Here is a 20786-nt window from a genome sequence, read left to right as displayed (position 1 = left end):
TTTTGCTGAAATAACAGCACCCAAAGGCCACCTTCCAGGTGAAAGAAACTTATAAAATATAATCATTTTTTAAAATCTGTTCAGTTGTGTCTTATTCTTGGACACTGCCTGGACAAGTCCCTGATGTTTTCTTGGCAAGGTTTTTCAGAAGTGGTTTCCACTGCCTGCTTCCTAGGGCTGAGAGAGAGTGACTGGCCCAAGGTCACCCAGCTGACTTTGTGCCTAAGGCAGGACTGGAACTCACTGTCTCCCAGTTTCTAGCCTGGTGCCTTAACCACTACACCAAACTGGCTCTCTAATAATTTAAATGCCTTCAACATTAAATGGAAATTCCAGGAGGGAAATATTTACATTGCAGGAGATTTCAAAAGGAGGGTCCTGGCAGAAACTTTTTGACATGCTGATGAGATGTTACAAAAACTTATGAAATACAATGCAATATAACAGAAAATGTAAAAACACCTGCCAGCTAAGACTGTTAGGATGCAGGCTCCACTGAATACTGATCTGAGAAACATCACCATTGAAGACCCAATAGGGAGACAACATTTTCTTACTGTCACAATGTTCTCCAGGTCAGCTCATAAGTACGTACTATGGATGCTCTTTTAGATAAAAGGATAGTCTGGATGGAACCCTGTTCATAATGGAAATGGGATAGCTGTTTCCTCTTAACCTCCAGATTTGAAACTGTAATTACCTGGGATCTGGATTTTGAATGTGTTTCTGAGAAAGAAGATCTGGATGCAATAAAAGTGGCCATCATGTTTAGCAAGACAAGTGTGTATCAGAGCTAAACACCAAAGCTTCCTGGACTAGAAGTAGGATATTAAGATCATGTCTGTCCTCTTTTAACATACAAGCCTTCACGTTCTGGGAATTAGAGGAACAGTAGGAAGAGCATATAGGAGACCCTGGGGATATCTGTGTCAGTGCTTTGATTGCTTTTGTGGTTGATTGGTAATGCAGAAAGGTCCACAAAGGGCATATTAAATTGAGTTGAAATCCTACCAAAGACTGCAGGACTCAGACTCCACTATCCTGGATCTAGGTCCCCCTGACTGATCCAATCTGCAACTGAAATGAACAGAACATTCCAGAAATACACAGTACTCTGCTGAAAGTTTGATGACAGGAAGCTCTGCCTATCAATGTATCAGAAGTGCTGCCTGCAACAGACAAGGGATCTGGATCTTCCTTGATGCTCAATATATGTTCTTGTAGTTCTTTTGACTGTGAGTAGAATATTGTGATGGACTAGCAGAGGCTGAAAACATGCCAGACCAAATGGTTCCATTAAACTGATTGCCTGTGTTTCTTGGCTGATCAGACGTCCTGGATCTGCCTTACCTATGGGTTTCCCAGTGTCATACACTAGCATCTGTGACAATTTGAATTACATTTGATACCTATATCACATTTCCTTTCTTTAGAGTGGAGGATGGATGAAACCACCAAAGTATCAATTTTTTCATTCTAGTTTGTGTTAGCAAAATTGAATGAGTTTTGAAACAAGTTTGGGTTAGAATGGCAGAAGAAGACATTGCAGAGGCTGAGAATGGGCTGTTGCCCATGGCACTGAACTTATTCAGGCCACCACATACCCTGAAGTCTCACTATAGACTAAAGATCAATCCTTGAAGGACTAACCTAACAAATTGTTGTGTGATCTGTCTCCTTAACTCTGGAAGAAACACCATAGCTTTCTCCATGTCCAGAATTTCCTTTAGATGTTGTAAGCAATTTTAAAGAGATAGATAGTTCTTCTCAAAGTTTACTAAGAATTCCAGGTGTTGCAAACATGTCAATGTTGCCTGCACATCTCTCAGTCCCTGTTGTAGAAAAGGCAATCAATTTACTCCCTGACTCTTAATATAAGCCATCATCACTGGTGCAAATCCAGGGTGCAGAAGGTAGGCTGAGTGGGAGATCTGCATAGAATCCTTAGTTTAGTTAGTTCTTAAACTAAGAAGCTTTTACTGACTGGGTAGAATACATATATGAAGATACGCTTGCTGTAAGTGTAGGGAAGACAGTTCTGTCTTACTGTTTCCAGTCCCTATTTTGTGAAAACTTTGAGTAGGTGCTGTATAATTTTTCTGCTGATGGCACTGGCTCTATCACACTGAGCTGTAGAAGATATTCAATGGATTTAACAACAGCTAATATTTTTCACCAAGTGTGACTTAGTGAATGAAACTAACATTGGCAGAGGGAAAAAAGGTTAAACTTTACGGCATCACTGTAGTGTAGTGTATTTAGGAGTCAAGCATTCAATGCAACTTAATATTACAATGGAACAAAAGCACCTTATCTTTTCCTCCCACTAGATTTTGATGTTTGTGGCTTTCTTTCTGTGGATTTAACTAGTAGAAGAATCACATGATTCAGTTTATTATGGTTTGGGCTGAAATCTGGAGTAAGGTCAATGGGTTTTGCAGTCTTTGACATCTGAAGTTCTGGTCTGGACTAAAGAAACATAAAAGGCTTCTAGAAGGGAAGAAGTAACTTTTTATGTTTTATTTATTTATTCATTCATTGCAACCTAAATACTGCCTGACCCAAGTCAACTGTGGTGTGGGTAGCTCACAGCATAAAACCACATAACAAACATGTAATCCAAAGACAGAACATAGGAAGAAACAAGATGGCACATCCAATCAACAATACATATCGTATACCCAGCAAGGGCTCAATTAAAACCTCATCTAAAGTGTCTTCTGTAAGTGCCCTCTTTGAGTGGACCAACTTTGATTTGGAATCCACATTCTAATACTTCATCTGCTGACTGCTGTAACATTTACAGCAATAGCCCTGACTGAGAATTGAATAATGCCTAAGTTGGCATCAGCCAGAAAGGCCACAGCCTTTGCCAGTTTATTGATTATCTGTCCAATTTCATGAAGAACCATATGGATGATCTCCAACCACTATTTTAGCCATAGGATGGAAGCACTAGCAAAATTAGAGGTGGTTGTAGCAGCCTTGAAAGTATAAGAGCTGAAGCTGGTAGGAACCAACCCCAAGCTAGAGAGGTCCCTTATGTAAACATATGACAGCCATCCAAGATCATCAGATGAAATTCCAAGTATCCATTAATTCAGAAAGAAGAGAGAAAGAAGCTGAGAATTTAAACTTTGGAACATAGATATAAAAATGCTCTGAATTCCTTGCTTTGTAATGAGTAACTGTTATGCTTAAGGCTTCATTCTTGTCTGCAGCTTAGCTGTATTTTACATTGGTTCTCCAAATTAAGCCAAGTACCTCAAGAGATGAGATTTACTTCTGAATCTTGGAGTAATGATTGATCGATAGATAATGTAGAAAATCATGAGATTTCCTGAGAAGTCTCTCTTTTCCTCTGTTGCCTGAGTGTTTAGGCATTTTCCCCTACATGTATAATGATAGCTGCAGACACTAAGGCAGCCATGAGAGCTTCCACTAAGGACCTTGAGAGAATCAAACATCTTCTAAGGAACAGCTTGATGTTTGTTAAAGGTAAAGGTAAAGGTTTCCCTTGACGTAAAGTCCAGTCGTGTCCGACTCTAGGGGGCGGTGCTCATCTCCGTTTCAAAGCCTTGGAGCCGGCGTTGTCCATAGGACACTTCCGGGTCATGTGGCCAGCATGACTCACGGAACGCCGTTACCTTCCCGCCGAAGCGGTACCTATTGATCTACTCACATTTGCATGTTTTCGAACTGCTAGGTGAGCAGGAGCTGGGACTAGCAACGGGAGCTCACCCCGCCGCGCGGTTTCGAACCGCCGACCTTCCGATCGACAGCTCAGCGGTTTAACCCGCAGCGCCACTGCGTCCCTGATGTTTGTTAGTAATAGAAAATCACCCTTTAGCCTTTCCTGGAGTTGTCTATTTTATTTATCACATTATTGAAAATCTCCAGAAAAGGAAAATAGCAATGAGGAAAACCTCAATCACTCCGGTGTTCTTTTGGAAATCCTCTGAGGCAACTTTGGGAGGAAGATTAACTTCTGATGTTTTGCGCACCCTATTTTAAAAGAATAGTAAAATCAGCTTTTCCTCCTCATCAGCCAATAACACACCTCCCTTCCATCCGAAGAGAGTGGGAGGCAAGAAAGTCAGAAGAGCCTGACAAGAGAGAGAAGCGCTGAGCAGGTCAGTACTATGGAAAGTCACCTTTAGTGACCTTTTTCTTGGTGGTTGAGAAGTCAGGGAAGTGATTCTGCCCAGATTATTGCAGTTGGGGGAGGAGGACTAGGAAACTGAACAAGAGTCAGCCTTTTCATCCAGGAGCACAAGTTGGTTGTAAAGCTAAAGGGAGAAAAAATGGCCATTTTACAAGTCAAGGCGGTGGGCACCAGAAGGTCAATCAACTTTTTAAATCTTCCCAAATTCTGGGAAGGGAGGAAGTAAGATAGCTGGGGATATTGGATGGAGAGCTCATTCAGAATTACTTACCCTACCCAATTACAGAATTTCAGATAGAACAAGATGCTAGTCATAACACAATGGCCTAAAAAGCATAAACTTCATCTACTTGATATTAAACCTCATTTTCTTTTATGCAAACTAAAGTACGCATATTTTCATCTTAGGCAATGGTTAAAGTGATAGCTATTTTAGGACTTTCCCATTCTTATACAGTACGTTGTTCAAAATCATGTGATTTTCCCAGTTACATTTCCCTTAAAACAAATATAGCTGAAGGAAATATATAACTGCACATGAACAAGGGGCTTGTTGAAGGCTCTTTCCAGTTTATTATTATAGTTCAAGCGTATATTGGCATAAGTTTATGGTAACCAATGAAATTGTAATAACCAATGTATTGTGCAAGTAAACAAACAAACAAACAAAAATAAAAATCCAATGAACGTGAGTGGTGGTATCTGCTCCTGCAGAGAGATCCAATAGCCATTGCTGTTACAATAAAAGGAGCCTTCTCCTTATCTGTTGGACTTTCCATTATTAGATAAAGAAATGTTTTCCACAACAACATGTAATGGAAAGACCAGTTGCCCACTCTATCTGCTCAGTGTCCAGGCCCTTTGATGACCAGAGGAATGGAGGAAGGACTAGTTGTGTCTGAAGGAGGCATATCAATACCTCTGCAGATTTATCTGCAAATGAAAGCTCCTGAGCAGAGAAAGAAGGAGATATACTATGAGGGATTCCACCCATTTCTCTTGTATCTCTGAACTCAGTTTCTGTGGTGGTCTCAAGCATCAGAGATCCTCCAATGCAATGGCTAAAGTTAGACTGGCTCATCTATTCTGTTCCCAGTAATCTCTGTACTAAAACTAGCCAGCAGAGCTCAGGCAAAGGTTTTGTGAAGCAAAGGTAAACACAATTGGAACTGGCCAATGGCTGCTTCCTCCATTAATAAAAATGACTCCGAGGAATCCAGTTCATTGAGAAATCTTATTTTATCATAATGGTTTATCTATACTTATAACTTTATTTAAAGCAATTAGTGTTTGAAATTTAACAATGACAATTAACCATAATATTCTTAGCACTGGTCTATTCAATTGAACTTTTGCCTTTATTGTAAGAAAGAACAGTATTTATATTAAATGCTGTTATCTGGGTATCTGCTCACATAAAGACCACATAAACTCACTGTTCGGCAATAATGTACTGGTCCTCTAGTGCGGTGCATTCCACACCAGCTACTTGTACATTGTGGGCTATCTCAGAGAAATCCAGCCCCAGGTTAACACCACGAATTGTCACTTGTGTTCCTCCTTCTGGTGGACCTGACAGTGTTAGGATCTGGGGAAGTAAGAAAAACACAGTGTTGACAATGGAAACAAACTTTAGCTCTATAAAACCAGAAAAAATTGGTGAGAAAAATAAAGATGGTTCTGCAAAGTTTGTGAGAAAGATCTAGCTTCCAGTTCTCCCCACACCATTCCTTTGATTGGTACAATACAGTACTTTCACACCTCTGTTCTTAGGAATGTAATGTGGATGTACTTATGAAATCATAATGAATAGCTTGAATGAATATGTCTAGAGGTAGCTAAGGATGAGACAACACATTCCTGCTGTATAGTTCTGCCCTAAGTGCTTTGATGAAACAATATATTCAGCCTAGGCTTATGAATATGAAAAGTCATATACAGTGGTTTAGTGGTTACTTTTGACATGTAGAATCTCATCATGATGCATATATCCATATACATGTCTCAGAGAATATCAATAGGCTGTATAGCATTCAATTTATTAGAGTTAACTATAAAATACACATACATACCTAAAAATACATCTAATATGAAGAACACTGGGAAGTGTTCACCTAAACAGAGAGGATCACTATGGGGAGATGTGTTTAATGAGGCACTATGCAAAGATGCTTGGAAATGAAGCATTAAATGGCACTTAATATGCAATGAAGTGTGAGTTGCCCAAGAAATCTGCAGTCTTTCCAGGTACAGCAATTTGAACATCAGCACATCTGAATATGGTCTCTGAACATTGCAGAAGCAGAAATAATTTAATGGTCTGTGACTGTAAAACATCAACCCTGGCAATACTGTTATCAGAATAAGCCAAAAAGAGCAAGCAAGCATGGTCTCCAGAACTCTTCATTAAACAGCAGGTTAAGCAACAAGGAAGGGAAACCAGAAGCAGGGAGAAAAGAACATGCTAGCTTGTTTAAGTCAAACTATCACATTTAGCTTCAGTGTTTTTCTCCCTTTTTTTTACTAAACAAACGGACGTTTGAGGTAAAATGCAAAATATCCTAATACTGTATACTATACAATTCCAGGATTAGGCAAACCATATAATGTAAACAAAAGGATGACAAAGATTTAGGCAGATTAAATCTGAAATGCCTTTCAGCAGAGACATTTCATATCTTTAGGAATTAACATGTCAATAGGTACAAAGGAAGTTATTCTAAACACTGGACTCCAGTTATGGTAAGAACTTTTCTCCTGATACTAAGAAATTAGTATGTATTATCTCAAATCCATATTTGGAAGTAAAGTGAAACAATATTTCTGTTCTCCTATTTCTTGATAAATGTTTGTAAAATATGAAAATAAGTTTATCAATAAAAATGGGATTTTATAGAATTAAAGCTTTATAATGAAATCCTATTACTATTATCATTCCTGTTGAATATACATTTGGCAAAATGATTGGTTACAAGTTCCAATTTGATTTCAAGTGTGTAAAGTTCAACAATTTCTTCACTGGTGAATTTGATCTCATCAGTTATGAACATTTGAGGAATGGTATTCATCTATTTCATTCTGCAACATTCATATTTAGCATGATAGGTTGTCTTGAAAATCTCAAAAAATTCTGGGAGGATAATTTTGGAATTGGAATACCTGATGGCAGAAAATTCTATTTAAATCAATTTCAGCAAGTGATTATGAACTGGTCATGAAGATAATTGTTAGGTGGTAGTTTATAAATTGTAACTTTTCTAGATTGTATTAGTGGGGTTGTAATTGATATACAGTATATCTGGGTGGCAATGCCCAGTTAGTAACAACAACAAACCAGTGTATTGTTTTTAAAAAAGTAAAACCAAAAACATGATAGATGTGTTTACTTTTTTGCTGGGGGCAGGGATATACATTTATGAAGAAATTAGGGAAATTACTCAACATCATTCACAATGGATTCTGCTGTTGGCCTATTGTCCCTATGCATATAAATTAATGAGCAAAATAAAATGATTTGATTCCTTTTGTTGCCCGCTAAATTTGTTATAGCAAAATATTGGAAGTAAAAATACAGCCTTCATTAGTTTTATTTTATATAAAAATGCTCTCCTTTGATTTGGTTGAAGAATTAACCAATTAACACAACAGAGAACCTTGGTGAAAAACCCATCACAATTAAGGATGAATTTATTCAGAGCTGATCATCATTCAATATTTTTATTACAATATTTTCTTAATTGATAAACATTCTCTGAACAAATGTTCTGTATTGAAATGATGAATATAGATGATTGTCTTTAGGATCACATAGGCTTTGTATTGTTAGCAAATTTCTATTATCTTTCATTTTTTTCTTTTAAGTGGTGCATTTTCTTCTGCTCTTGGTTTACCTTCTTTATTAACTCTTCATTTCTACTAATTTTAGCTCAATTTTAGCTCAAGAGGGAATATAGGAAAAGATAGCAGACTTAATTCAAGTACTGCTTATTTTTTTAAGTAGAATATCAGGAGCTGCTGGACAGAGAATCAAATAATTGTTAACCTCCCATTCTGAAACTACAAAATCCAGCAATGATCTAGAACTGTCACCAGGTCTAATTGAAAATAATACATTTCTCATGAGGAACAAAAGTAAATAAGAATCTACCAAGATTTTATTAATGAATATAAGAAACAAATTGAAGGTGGATTGAAAAGTATTACTAATGGTTAGAGAGTACATAATCCCAAAAAAGTAGTAACAGTTTAGCTTTTCTTTTAAAAGGAGTGCTTGACTCCAGATTTAGAAATATTTCAAATTGATCATTTTGGCTTCTCTTCTCTTTTTCATATAAAAGGAATTCCCATCACTGAAAGAATACTTATAAGGAGTGAGTCTTATGCATATTTAATTATAATTCATACTAATGTAAACCCTACATCTAATAGATTAAAAACAAATCTGAATTGTCACCTCAAAATCCCAGTGTTTGAGACTGATGCATGCTAAAGGCCTAAATACTTCCAATTTTTCATTGCCTTCTAAGTTTTAATCTCTTTTTGTACTGCCTTAAACACTGTGATATAATTCCATCTTTAAATTTTCTTCCACATTTACTGAGGTGATAAAGTTATTTTATTAAGAAAGGAAAACTGAGATTCTCACATTTTCAGCACACAGTATTTAAAACAATGCTTTAAAAAACTAAAATAGGTTCTCATATAAGTAGCAGGAACTGGCATCATTTCCTACTTCCCCTACTTTTAGTAAATTTTGCAAAAATCATGTAGTAAATTAAGTCTTTGTGGGGGGTACATTTATATGACTATCTCCATGTTGCAGTATGAAGGTGCATTACACCAATTTACCTTGGAAATACATTGATACATTCTGTCTTCCTTAGATATTTGCCTCTTTGCAAAATTTCATTTCTCCCCTTTGCAGTGGGGTATGAAATAACACCAAAAAGATTCATCTATTTCATTAGAGGTGCTCATTAAACACCTCTAATTCTTATACTGTGTCTGCTGCACTACAGGGATCCACAAATGCCCAATGTGTGATTTTCATTCATACTGAATATAATGCATTTGATTTATCTTCCAATGCTCATTTTAATGGAAATGTTTATAGATTCTATAATCATATAGAATCATATTATTACTGAGAGGAAGAGGCTATTCTTAGAGATATATGTGTGTTTCTGCAGGCTTATAAGAGAAGGCATTTATTTATTTTATCCCACCCAGCATACTATATCACCACTACTGTAGAAGCACTATTGAAAAATCATGCAAGAAGACACAAAACGTCTTTACCTCTCGCAATCCAAGCCTCTGAACAGCAATAATGTTTACAAGATAATATTGGTTCCTGCTCTAAATAATTTTTATACTATAAAATTCAACAGAAAGAGTTGGAGTTGTGTGGTGGCTATGCGGAAGACAATTATATTTCAAGGAGTATAAGTGACATATTTTGATTTTCTCCTTCACACAAAGAAGCTTAGAGTTTATTTTGAGTTATACTTATGTTTAGCTGGCTTATTGTTTTTTATTTCTGTTTGAAATGGGGGAGAGAAAACCCCAAGACTGTTTATGTTAGCACTAGCTTATCTGTATAGCTTCCCTGGTTCTTGGATTATGTCATAAACAGGCGCTCCAGATCCTAGCAACTATCTAGTCAAGGTCAGATCCTGCAGTCTCGGTACCATGGAAACAGGGCCACGAGATTTTAGGGCCAGACTTTGATAAAAACCTTAGGATTGCCTCTTGAGTGGAGAGCTTGGCCACAGACCCTGATACTGGGTGCTGTGTGGAAAATGGTCTTGGGAAGCATCCCCTCAGACTCAGGGCTGCATGCTCTGGAAATAGAGCCGCCCTGGGGCATCTTTGCTGGGAGCTTCTGCACAGACCTGAGCACTGGTTGCTGTGGAAATTAAGCTTCCCTGGGGTATCTCCGCTGTCCTTATTAAAGGGCTCCTGACAGCCTATGGGAGATTGGGTATCATCTTGCTTGGTATGTTATGATTTTTTTCTTTCTGCTATGCTTTTTATGCTTCTGTTTAATCTGCTTAAACTGTGGTTTTGTTTAAATTTGTTTCCATAAGTTAATAATAAAGCTTAAAATCTCTTTACTCACCAATTTGGTTATTTGGTTATAACATACAGATGGATCAATGGGAAGGAATGTGGGGAAAAGGATTGAAATTTACATTGTGTTAAGAGAGAATTTTTATAAAATGATGCACTGTTGATATATGACACAAGATAAATTATCTAAGATGTATAAAGGTACATCTGGCCAATGCTGGAAATGTGAAAAACATGAAGGGACATTACACCAGGCATGGCAGACTTGTGATAAAGCAAAAAAAAAAAGGGGGGGGGGATACAAATACATATGATGATGCAAAGAATTTTAAAAATTAATATTAAGATGAAACCAGAGCTTTTTTTTTACTCGGACTTATGGTTAATCAATTAGAAAAGACTTACAGAAGATTGATTTTATATATGGTAACTGCACCAGGATTAATATATACACAATGATGAAGAAACAAACAACTGAAATACCCACAATGGAGAAATGGATTGTAAAGATGGTAGAATTAGCAGAAATGGCAAAACTGACCTATTTGGTCAGTGATAAAACAATAAGTACTTTTATAAAAGACTTGAAAACTTTTATGGACTTTTTGCTGAAATTTGAAATTTGAAATGATTTCTGGATTTGCTGATTGAAAAAAGGATTGAATATGGGACAAGGGATTTCTGTAATGTAATCTTAAAGAGGGAGTAGGAATAATAAGCTTGTTTGTAGCTGCTGCAAAGTTTGCTTCTTTAATTATCTTTTCTTTTTCTAACTGTATTGGTTTTTGAACTTTTTTTTCTTCTTTTTTCTAATGTTTCTTTATACATTTTCATGTTTATCTTTTATCTATGTAAAATTTATATATGTATGTATGTATGTATGTATGTATATGTGTATGTATATATATATCCAGTATGTATGTATGTATGTATGTATGTATCCAGCTACTTTATTTCTTTGTATTTTATATAGTGATATAATTTGATCTCAGTCTAATAAACCATCATTCGAATATAGATTTGAGGATAATTTCTCAACAACTGCATCAACTTGTGCCTGCTCAGACGTTTCAAACCAGATATGTGAGTTTGCATGGCATATTATTTAAAGGTATTACCAGCAAACTCAGCTCTCTTTTAAGCAACCACTAGACCTTAAATTGCATTTTATCATGCAATGTTTTCTTCTGTTCTAGCTGCTATGAACCTAATTCTAACCCACTCTCAAGGCTAGAAGTAATATCTAATCCAGCATATGTATCCTGCTCCTTCAGCTTCTGATTCATGTCAGACAACCAAGAACTGTGGAGGCAGCTGCTATGCCTATTATGGTGAAATGTAAGAAAACTTGTGGGAGGCTGCAGCTGGTGGCAGAAACTTCTGCTGAGAAAGTAAGCTTCCTTTTTATAGACTTCTGTTAAAGCCAGTAACCTTAAATGGCTTGACAGTTACTTTGGAGAACTTCATTAAGTTCCACTTTGGACAAGCTTTGAATGTTAAATACCATATTTTATTAGGGTATCACACCTCCTTAAATGTCTTTTTTAAATACTAAAAGCAGCCTATTTATAGTACCTCTTTGACATAGACATTTCAATTCCTAAATCCAGAAAAGGGTATCTTTACAACCATCTCCCAGTATTTATGAGGTTAACAACAGACGGGCACTAGTAATCAGAAGATATAATACCAATCCCTGGTTCCAATGAGGGCTTGCAGTACAACCTGGGTAAATGTTTTCTTTAAAATTGGACAGCCAGGTTTTGGAACAATCATAGCAATGTATTGACTCAACTTGTTGGCACATTATGGTCTGGCATAGGCAACATTGCAATTCATGTTTTCAAAAAGTTTCAGCATATAAACTAAGTCACAATCCTAATTTTTGTTTGAACATCCAGTTTTTTAAAAATCTTTGTTTTATAAAATCAAAGAACATGTCCTAGAGCAAAATTAACTGAGATTATACAATATTTTGAATGAGCTTCATTTTAATGAATTTTCAATGTATTTTCATTGTTGGATTTCACCTTTCTTTTCTTTGTTCCTTACATGCTGGAGAGTCATCCATCCACTGATCACATTCAGAGTGAATTTTCCATTCCAGTAAAAATTCTACCCTATTCCGCATATTGGGAATTAGATTTCCTTTTGTTGTCACCAGGACAGGACAATGGGCCAAAAACCTAGGACCTCAAACAAAAATGAACTAGCTTCCCACATTCTGAAGTAAATGAACCCATCTATTCCTAGCCTGTTACATTTGTTGCAAAAATTGCCTAAGGCAAGATTTACTTAGCATGTAAAAGGGTAAGTCTACGTGCATCCAAACCTCAGTTTTTTGACATTTCCAAGCATCTTGCCAGCAACAGTATGGCAATGCGGAAGCAGGAAGGAATAGCATTCTGTAGTCTTCTTGGTTCTGTATTTTCTTTCTTCCATTGTAAATGAGGGGATAAAATAGATTTAAACCACTATTTAACTTGGAGCAAATTCTTAGTCTGTCTGGCCTGCCATCCTTAAGGGGAATTGCCAAGTTGAAAACCAAAGCACTATATTTCTAATATCATATTAAAAAACAAACAAACAAGAATGTCCCATAACCTTTCTTAGAAAACAGTGGCCTCATCAGGTACTTTGTTTGGATATGTTCAGAAAAAGGAGATAAATGTAACCCTTAAGGATAGAGAATATCCTAAGAGATTTAAGGTGGTGCAAGGGAGGCCAAACTGATGGTCTGGATCACAGTGTTACAACACAAGCCCCGCTTTTTACATGTGTCATTATGCTGCATGTATGTCTAAAATGGTACTTGTGGTGCAACAGCATGCCACTGCTTTTGTCAGTCTGCTCAAGCAGCAGGATCCTGCAGATGCTTCTTGTTAGCAAGAAAGACTAGTTTATTTTCTGCCAAATGTGTGTTTTGTGATTGGCTACACCTATCATGACAGTTATTTTCTGAAAATACAACCTGTACCTATGACTGCCATTTTATGGAAGTGCTCACAACATGTTTTCTAATTCCAGATGTAGCCACCAGGCCAAAAAGTAGTCTATCATTATTATATCTGAAGTCTAAAATGAATGAGGTGCTGCCCTGCCACAGGGAGGCAAATATCTTGGACTAGCTGTGAATTCAGCCCAGCCTAAACGTAGTCAATTTCCTTGCTCTATTCCTTCCTCTCTAAGGTGTCTTCTTAACTTTTTTCCACTTTATTTCTGACTCAATTTATTTTAGAACTTGAAATCCATATTACTTAATATCAATCCCCATTTACAGAGACTGTTAATCATATACTTTCCATTTCATATAGGCTTAGTTGTGCTTTAAAAACACTTATTTCATTCTCTTGTCTTTGCCTCAGTTCCCATTTTCTTCCATGCATTCAGTCTGGGGACAAAAAGCTTTAATCTATTCATCATGTAGTGTCTGTTAGAGTCTGCTTTCTGTAACTCACACTCTGTAGTGTGTCTTGTATCATTTTCCTCTGCAAAGCATCATGTGTCTACAAAAGACATAATACAAAAATCAAATTGCATTATGTTATACTACGCACTCTTTAGGTTTGCTACTGTTAATGTTTACAGATCACCTATATGCAATGTTTTATGGTTCTTGACAGTTATTTCCCTTACAACAGTATGCTTATTTTTAAAAATGCTTTTGCTGAAGCGGTTGCATGACAAATTGAGATGTTTTGCCCCCTCTCAGTAAACCCACAGCTTGACTTTCTTTTTCTTTTTCCTTTTTGAGAGGCTGTTCAAATTTCTTACCAACTTGAGATAACAAAACCTGACTACAGTGTCAAAGGCTGTGTTGCCTTTCTATTTTCTAAATGTCTTGACCTGGAAAATACCCAAACCAGATATCCAATCTGACCTAGATTTAACTGCCACTAATTGAACAGTTCTGAAGGAACTGTGTCAAAATGATGCTGCAGGGTTAGAACAGATGCATTCAATTAATTACAGCTGGAGAAATTCAGTCATAATCACTGAAGGTAGCAACATTTTAAAGATCCTATTTATATAGGGCCTTTTAAAAAAAAAATGGATCAGGCCAGAAATCCAGGCAGCTGCCCTAGCTGTGAATCCAGATCAGGACCTTAAACAAACAAACAATACTAGCTATTGAATTCTAATCTAATAGAAGTTGGTTAGTTACACAAGTTCAGTCCACCTTCAGGTTTCTGTTAGTACTGTAGTATCAGCAGAGTATCACCCACCACCTTTTTACTAGCATAGTGTTTCTGTTCATAAAAAGACTAAACTACTGATCAGGGCAAAATTCCATCCTGCTGGTCACTGCCCTATCAACTGTTAGAAGTTATTAAAGAATGCTTTGGGGGTATCCCAGAGCTGGTTAAAAATACACATGAAAAACTATTGTGTAGCCTGCAAATAATATGGATATATTGTTTATTTCCTCAGCATCATAAATTCCAAGATAACATGGTTAAGTTATACTCAGCTTTCCAATCAACCAGTTTTTCTCAGTTGATGAAGATCATGTCTAGGTTCACCAATTCCTTTGTCCCTTATTTCACATTTTGGAAGTTAAAATTTTCAGCAGGACAATAAGTTTGGAGACTTATTTATATTATTCATATAGTTTTACACCAAAAAATATTTGGGTAGTTGAAATTCCCACCTCCCAAAATAATATTGTATGCATGCTTTTTCAAAATAATTTGATCTGTGAAAGCATAATCTGAGATTTCTTTAAGACCTCTCACTATGATATTGCCATTATTTCCTTCTCCTTTTGTTTTTACTAAAAAGTTTGCAGCTGTAAACCAAACTGAAATATGACTTACGCTACCTATGGACTCAAGAAGGCACTTAAATGGAAACAGGAACTACCTACAAGTAATCTCCCTCCCCTTTCCCAAGTCCTGCTCTGCTGCCTCATTGTGGTGGGGGTGGTGGTGGTGTCCTGGGAGGGATGAGTGAAGAATAAGAGTGTATGCCAAGAGTAAATATTCCCAGCATGGTCACCCAAGGCATGAAGGTGATCCCAGCTGCCCAAGCAAGCACCTATCCTGGGCAGCAGCAATATAGGAAGGTGCTGGAGGCAGATTATTAGCTCAGTGACAATGGCAAAGGCATCAATTCGTACTGCGTGAGAGAAGGCAATAGGAAAACAATCCTGCATATTTTCCAAGAAAACTGCATTAACAGAAAACATAAAACAATTGACATTATAGTGTCAGATGATGGGCCCCTCAGGTGGAATGGCACCCAACATGCTACTGAGGATATTTCAGATGGTGTTTGGTGAGCCACTGTAGTGTAGTGTTCGGTGTAGTGGTTAAGGTAACAGCTAGAAACTGAAAGACCATAAGTTCTAGTCCTGCTTTAGGCATGAAGCCAGCTGGGTGACCTTGGGCCAGTCACTCTCTCTCAGTCCTAGGAAGGAGGCAATGGCAAACCACTTCTGAAATCTTGCCAAGAAAATTGTTGGGACTTATCCAGGCAGTCACCAGGAGTCAAGACTGACTTGAAGGCACACACACACACAATGGTGTTTGTGCTGTGGCTAGATTAAAGTCTTTGGAATGTCTAGTTGCAAAACAGAAAAAGAAAATCTGAAGCTGCAAAGACAGAATTACAGCAGGAACATGGAATGTAAGAACCATGAACATGGGAAAACTCAACACAGCGAAAGATGAAATGAAACAACTACAAATTGACATCGTAGGCATCAGCAAATTGAATTGGACTGGGATTGGACACTTTCAGTCAGAAGATCACATTGTTTACTATTCAGGACATGAAAAACAAAGAAGAAACAGCATTGCTTATATTGTTAGGAAGGGTATAGCAAGAACAGTACCTGGCTACAATGCAATCAATGACCGAATAACATTTATTAGATTTTGTGGACAACCTTTTAATATGATAATCATTCAAGTTTGTGCTCCAACTACTAATGCAGAAGAAGAGGAGGTTGATAAGTGTTATAATCAAGTTCAATTTGAAATTGACAGAACATGCAAGCATGATGTGCTGCTTGTGACTGGAGACTAGAATGCCAAAGTTGGAAACATGAAAGAATCACTTGTTGAGATGGGTGGCTATCAAATCAAATCAAATAAATAAATAAATAAAATGTAGTTGGATTGTTTGGCTTAGGAAACCAAAATGAAGCAGGAGACCAATTTATCATTTTTTGCCACTCCAATGATTTCTTCATAACTAACGCTGTATTAGTTCCTATTTCCATTAAGTGCCTACTTGAGTCCATAGATAGCTTAAATCAACAAATATGCAGAATGACACAGTGGCCAATGGACTGGAAGAGGTCAATGCCAAAAAAGGGAGACTTACAAACTATTGTACAATATCCTTCATTTCACATGCTAGCAAAACAATGGTTATGATCATCCAATTCAGATTAGAGCTCTATATGGGAAAAGAGGTGCCAGATGTTCAAGCTGGCTTTAGAAAAAGCTGAGGAACATGAGACATTATTGATGATGCATACTCAATAATTGAGAAAGCTTAAGAATATCAAAAAGAAGTCACCATGTGTTTCATAGATTATAGAAAGACCTTTGATTGTGTCAGTCATCAAGCTATGGAAAGTGTTCATAAAAATGGGAATCCCAAAACTTCTCATTGACCTCATGAGAAATTTATATATGGGTCAGGAAGCCACAGTATGGGCAGAACATGGTGAAATAGACTGGTTCCAAGGAAGGAGTATGACAAGGCTGTATATTCTCCCCTTATTTATTCACCCTATATGTCAAATATATATTAAGGGAAGGTGGATTGGAAGAAGATGAGCATGGTTCAAAACTGGAGGAAGAAACATCAATAAATTGCACTATGCTCATGACACTACCCTAATAGCCAAAAATGTAAAGGGTGTGCAAGCCCTAGGAATAAAAGTCAAAGAGCACAGTAAAAAAAAAAAGTTTAAGGTTAAATATCAAGAAGACCAAACTAAGGATAACAGGTAGAACAACCAGCCTTAGAATTAACATGAAGATATTAAAGTGGTGGATAGGTTGTGCTTTTAGGATCAACCATCAACGGTAAAGGAACCAGCAGTCAAGAAATACACTGCAGACTAGTACTTGGTAGAGCAGCCATGAAGGCCTTGGAAAAGATATTCAAATGCTGTGATGTGTCTATACCTACAAAGATCAGAAATGTACAAGCCATGCTATTCCCTGTGGCACTCTATGGAAGCGAAAGTTGGACTTTGAAGAAGCAAGATAGGAAGAGTATTGATGTTTTAGAAGTTTGGTGCTTGGGAAGACTCCTGAGAATACCATGGACAGTCAAGAAAACAAACCACTGGAACTTCAAACAAATCAACCCAGAGTTGTTGCCCCAATTCAACCCTGAGTTGTCTCATTCAAGGCAAAAATGACCAGGCTCAAATTATCTTACTTCAGACACATTACGCAAAGACCTACCTCTCTAGAGAAGGCTGTAATGCTGAGAAAGGTGGAAGGAAAGGGAAGAAGAGAATGACCAGCAGCAAGATGGATAGACTCAGTTACAGTAGTGATGAGCACATCATTGGAATTTCTGCAGGACCAGGTTAGGGATAGATTGTCATGGAGAAAATGTATCTATGTGGTTGCTAAGAGTTGACAATGACTTGACAATGAGTTGAATGAATTAATCATAATAATAATCTTCTACAAATAATCTAAATTAGATTAAAAAACATTTCCCATAAAACAAATGCATCTTGAAGAGTAAGAATTGTGCAGTTCTTCTATCCCATCATACTTCTTAATGACCTTGTCCTATGGGATGCAGTGCAACATAAAAATGGGTAGCATTGACCACTATGCCATCACAGCATTGCAGATTATTCTTCTGTAATGCAATAGTGACACAATACAGCATTAGTTCCTGAAACATAAACATAAAGCACCATATTCTATTGGACAAGAGCTTTGGCAAAAGCTAAACCAAAACATACTAATTTTGTTCTACCATTCTATTTGTAGCTGGCTACATCCCAGCGGATTTGCCCAGCAAGGCCTCAGCACATCCACAGTGCTAGTTTATCAGCCTGGCACAATCATTCCTTGTCTCTGTCTTAGTTGATAGTACATTCCAAACCCAACTGTTATCTCAGCAGAGCAACTCTATTATTCAGCCTGACACTGCTTCCCCTACCCGCTTCAGCTGTTTGTTGCAGTAATGTTATATTAATGAGCCCTGCAGATAAATGAATTGGAGATCAGAGTGCTGCTTGTTCATAAGGAAGCTGATTTTTTATTTATTTAATCACTGAGGCTGCAGGCAACAGGGGAAGATTTATGCTATCAGGGGGAACATAGGATGGATCCCAATGACATGCTATATGAATGGGAAAGATTTTGTGTTAACATGCATGCTATTATTGATTTTCTTTTTATGTCAACAAGTAAAGATCCCTCTAATCTCTATTCCCTCTTGACTTATTACGATTTTAAAAGCTTGCCTCTTCAATGAACTGCTTAAACTTTTCATGAAACAATCTATTTCTGACAAATTTCATCTCATTTTGCTAAATGTTCATTTATAATTTGATATTTAAAGGTTGCTGCGGAGATGCAGTGTTTCATGAAACACATTCTCATCTAATACTACCTTTTTCAAACACAGTCCTTTTTCTTTGCTGAGTTTAGCTATGATTAACTATGAAATGTGTCATGATATTGGCTATGGTTACAGCTTGCTAGGTTTTTACTCAACTCAGAATCTGAATACAGTTTAAATAGTGGATACAAAACCTGGGTTAATTGCTAATCTTAATTAGCTGTAACCATGGCTGATTCTGCATCATCTGTGGTTTAGACTAAGAGGGTAGAATCCAGTAGACTGGAGAGAGATTTTGCAAGACCTCAAGCAAGTGAAAAAGAATGCCAAAAATTAGGAAAAGAGAAAAATATTACATAATGTACATAGACAAAAAAATAGCTGCCAGGAATGTAATCAAAGAGAGCAAAGAGTAATTAAGATTAAAAAATACAGAGAAAGTGCAGAGAAATTTTGATGGAAATAAAAAGATGTTTTGGAAGAGATGAAGAAGGCTAAACAAGGAGTTTACAATAGAATAAATGGAAATTGTATGGCAACTATATGGTGATATTTGAAACAATGGAGCTGAAACAAATGCTATAAATGTTAGTATTCAAGAAAACAAACTGATGAAAAGAAAGTAATAAATGCTGTAAGAATATTGAAAATTTGTAAGAATGCATGTGTAGGTGGCATAACTTGAGAAATGTTTGCTTATAGACTAGATGTGCAACTTGTTTAAGGTGTATGTGAAGGCTGCATCTGTGCCTTGTGACTAGAAAAATGCTGTTTATACCAACAGACAAATAACAAGAGTGAATGAAAAAAATATATGGGTGGGGGGACTAATTTGTTAAGTGTGCCTGGGAAGAATTCTATTTGAAATGTTACAATGACAATGAACTAAATTTGAGAAGTCCAGTGTGGCTTCATGCCAAGTAGGAGGTGTGCAGACCAGATTTTTGCTCTTTAGTATATGTGAATGTGAGAAAGAAAATGAATTGTTATTTAGAGAAAAGATGAAAAAGTGAATAGCCTTGAGTTATGGCCTGTTTTGCACATACATGGAGTTGATGGTTGTCTGCTGAATGAGGTAAGCGTGGTCTATGGTTGCAGTAAACTCATGTCAGAATAAATGAAATGCTTAGCAAATGATTCATTATTGGTCAGGAATAAGACAAGGATATGTAATGTCCCTTTGGGTGTTTAATGTATTTATGGATAAATGTATAAAGAATGTTTCTGCTTTTGTTAGCAATGTGTTGGTGGGGGATGTGAAAGTATATCTACTTTTGTATGCAGGCAATGCCATATTGTGGGCTGAGAACTCAAATGACTTACATCAAATGTTGAATAGATTGAATGATGCACTGAGGAATAGATCTGAAAATTAATGTATCAAAGACAAAGATAGTTGTATTTGACAGGAAAAATGGAGTCAGTGATTACAAGTTTTACATAAATGATGACAAATTACAGCAAGTAGATGAATTTATCTACTTTTCTAGAAAATCTACTAAAGATAGAAAAATGGATGGAAAAAGTTAGGAGAAATGCAGGTAGAAAGGTAGTGGCTAGTATGCATAGTACTTTATTTTCCTTATAATTTCTTACTCTTTTTCTGAAACTTTGCATAATATTGCTTATATCAAAAGGGAATAATGTGATCAATATAAATCTATTTATGAGATTTATATCTCAACCTTCATTCAGGACCAAGAGGTAGCATACATAGCACCCTCTCCTCCTACATATTTGTCACCACATAAACAATCCTGTGAGGTAGGTTTGGTTGAGAGAAAATGACTTGCCAAAAGTCACCCAGTGAGCTTCTGTGACTGAAGTCAGACTAGAACCTGGGACTCCCTGCTTCTAGTGCAATGCTTCAACCACTGCATCATACTGGCTCTTATAATTTCAAGCAAGTAGGAATGTTCTATCTTAATGGAATGCATTAGTACTACTATTTGATTTTATCTCTTTCAAAAAAGCAGAATCCATCATGTTTCAGTTG

General features: G+C 36.8%; 1 protein-coding gene across 1 annotated transcript in view; it reads right to left on the bottom strand.

Moving 5' to 3' along the window:
• PLXNA2 (plexin A2) overlaps nucleotides 1-20786 on the bottom strand; it is a 483155-nt gene that overhangs the window by 130598 nt on the left and 331771 nt on the right. Inside the window, exon 12 of the mRNA XM_063297455.1 lies at nucleotides 5602-5753. Coding sequence (XP_063153525.1) covers nucleotides 5602-5753 — 152 coding nt within the window. The remainder of the gene's footprint in view (nucleotides 1-5601; nucleotides 5754-20786) is intronic.

Source organism: Candoia aspera, chromosome 3 (genome assembly GCF_035149785.1).
Source record: "Candoia aspera isolate rCanAsp1 chromosome 3, rCanAsp1.hap2, whole genome shotgun sequence".
In the NCBI taxonomy this organism is placed as follows: Eukaryota; Metazoa; Chordata; class Lepidosauria; order Squamata; family Boidae; genus Candoia; species Candoia aspera.
Note: the sequence above shows the minus strand (reverse complement) of the source record. Positions and strands in the feature narration are given on the sequence as shown.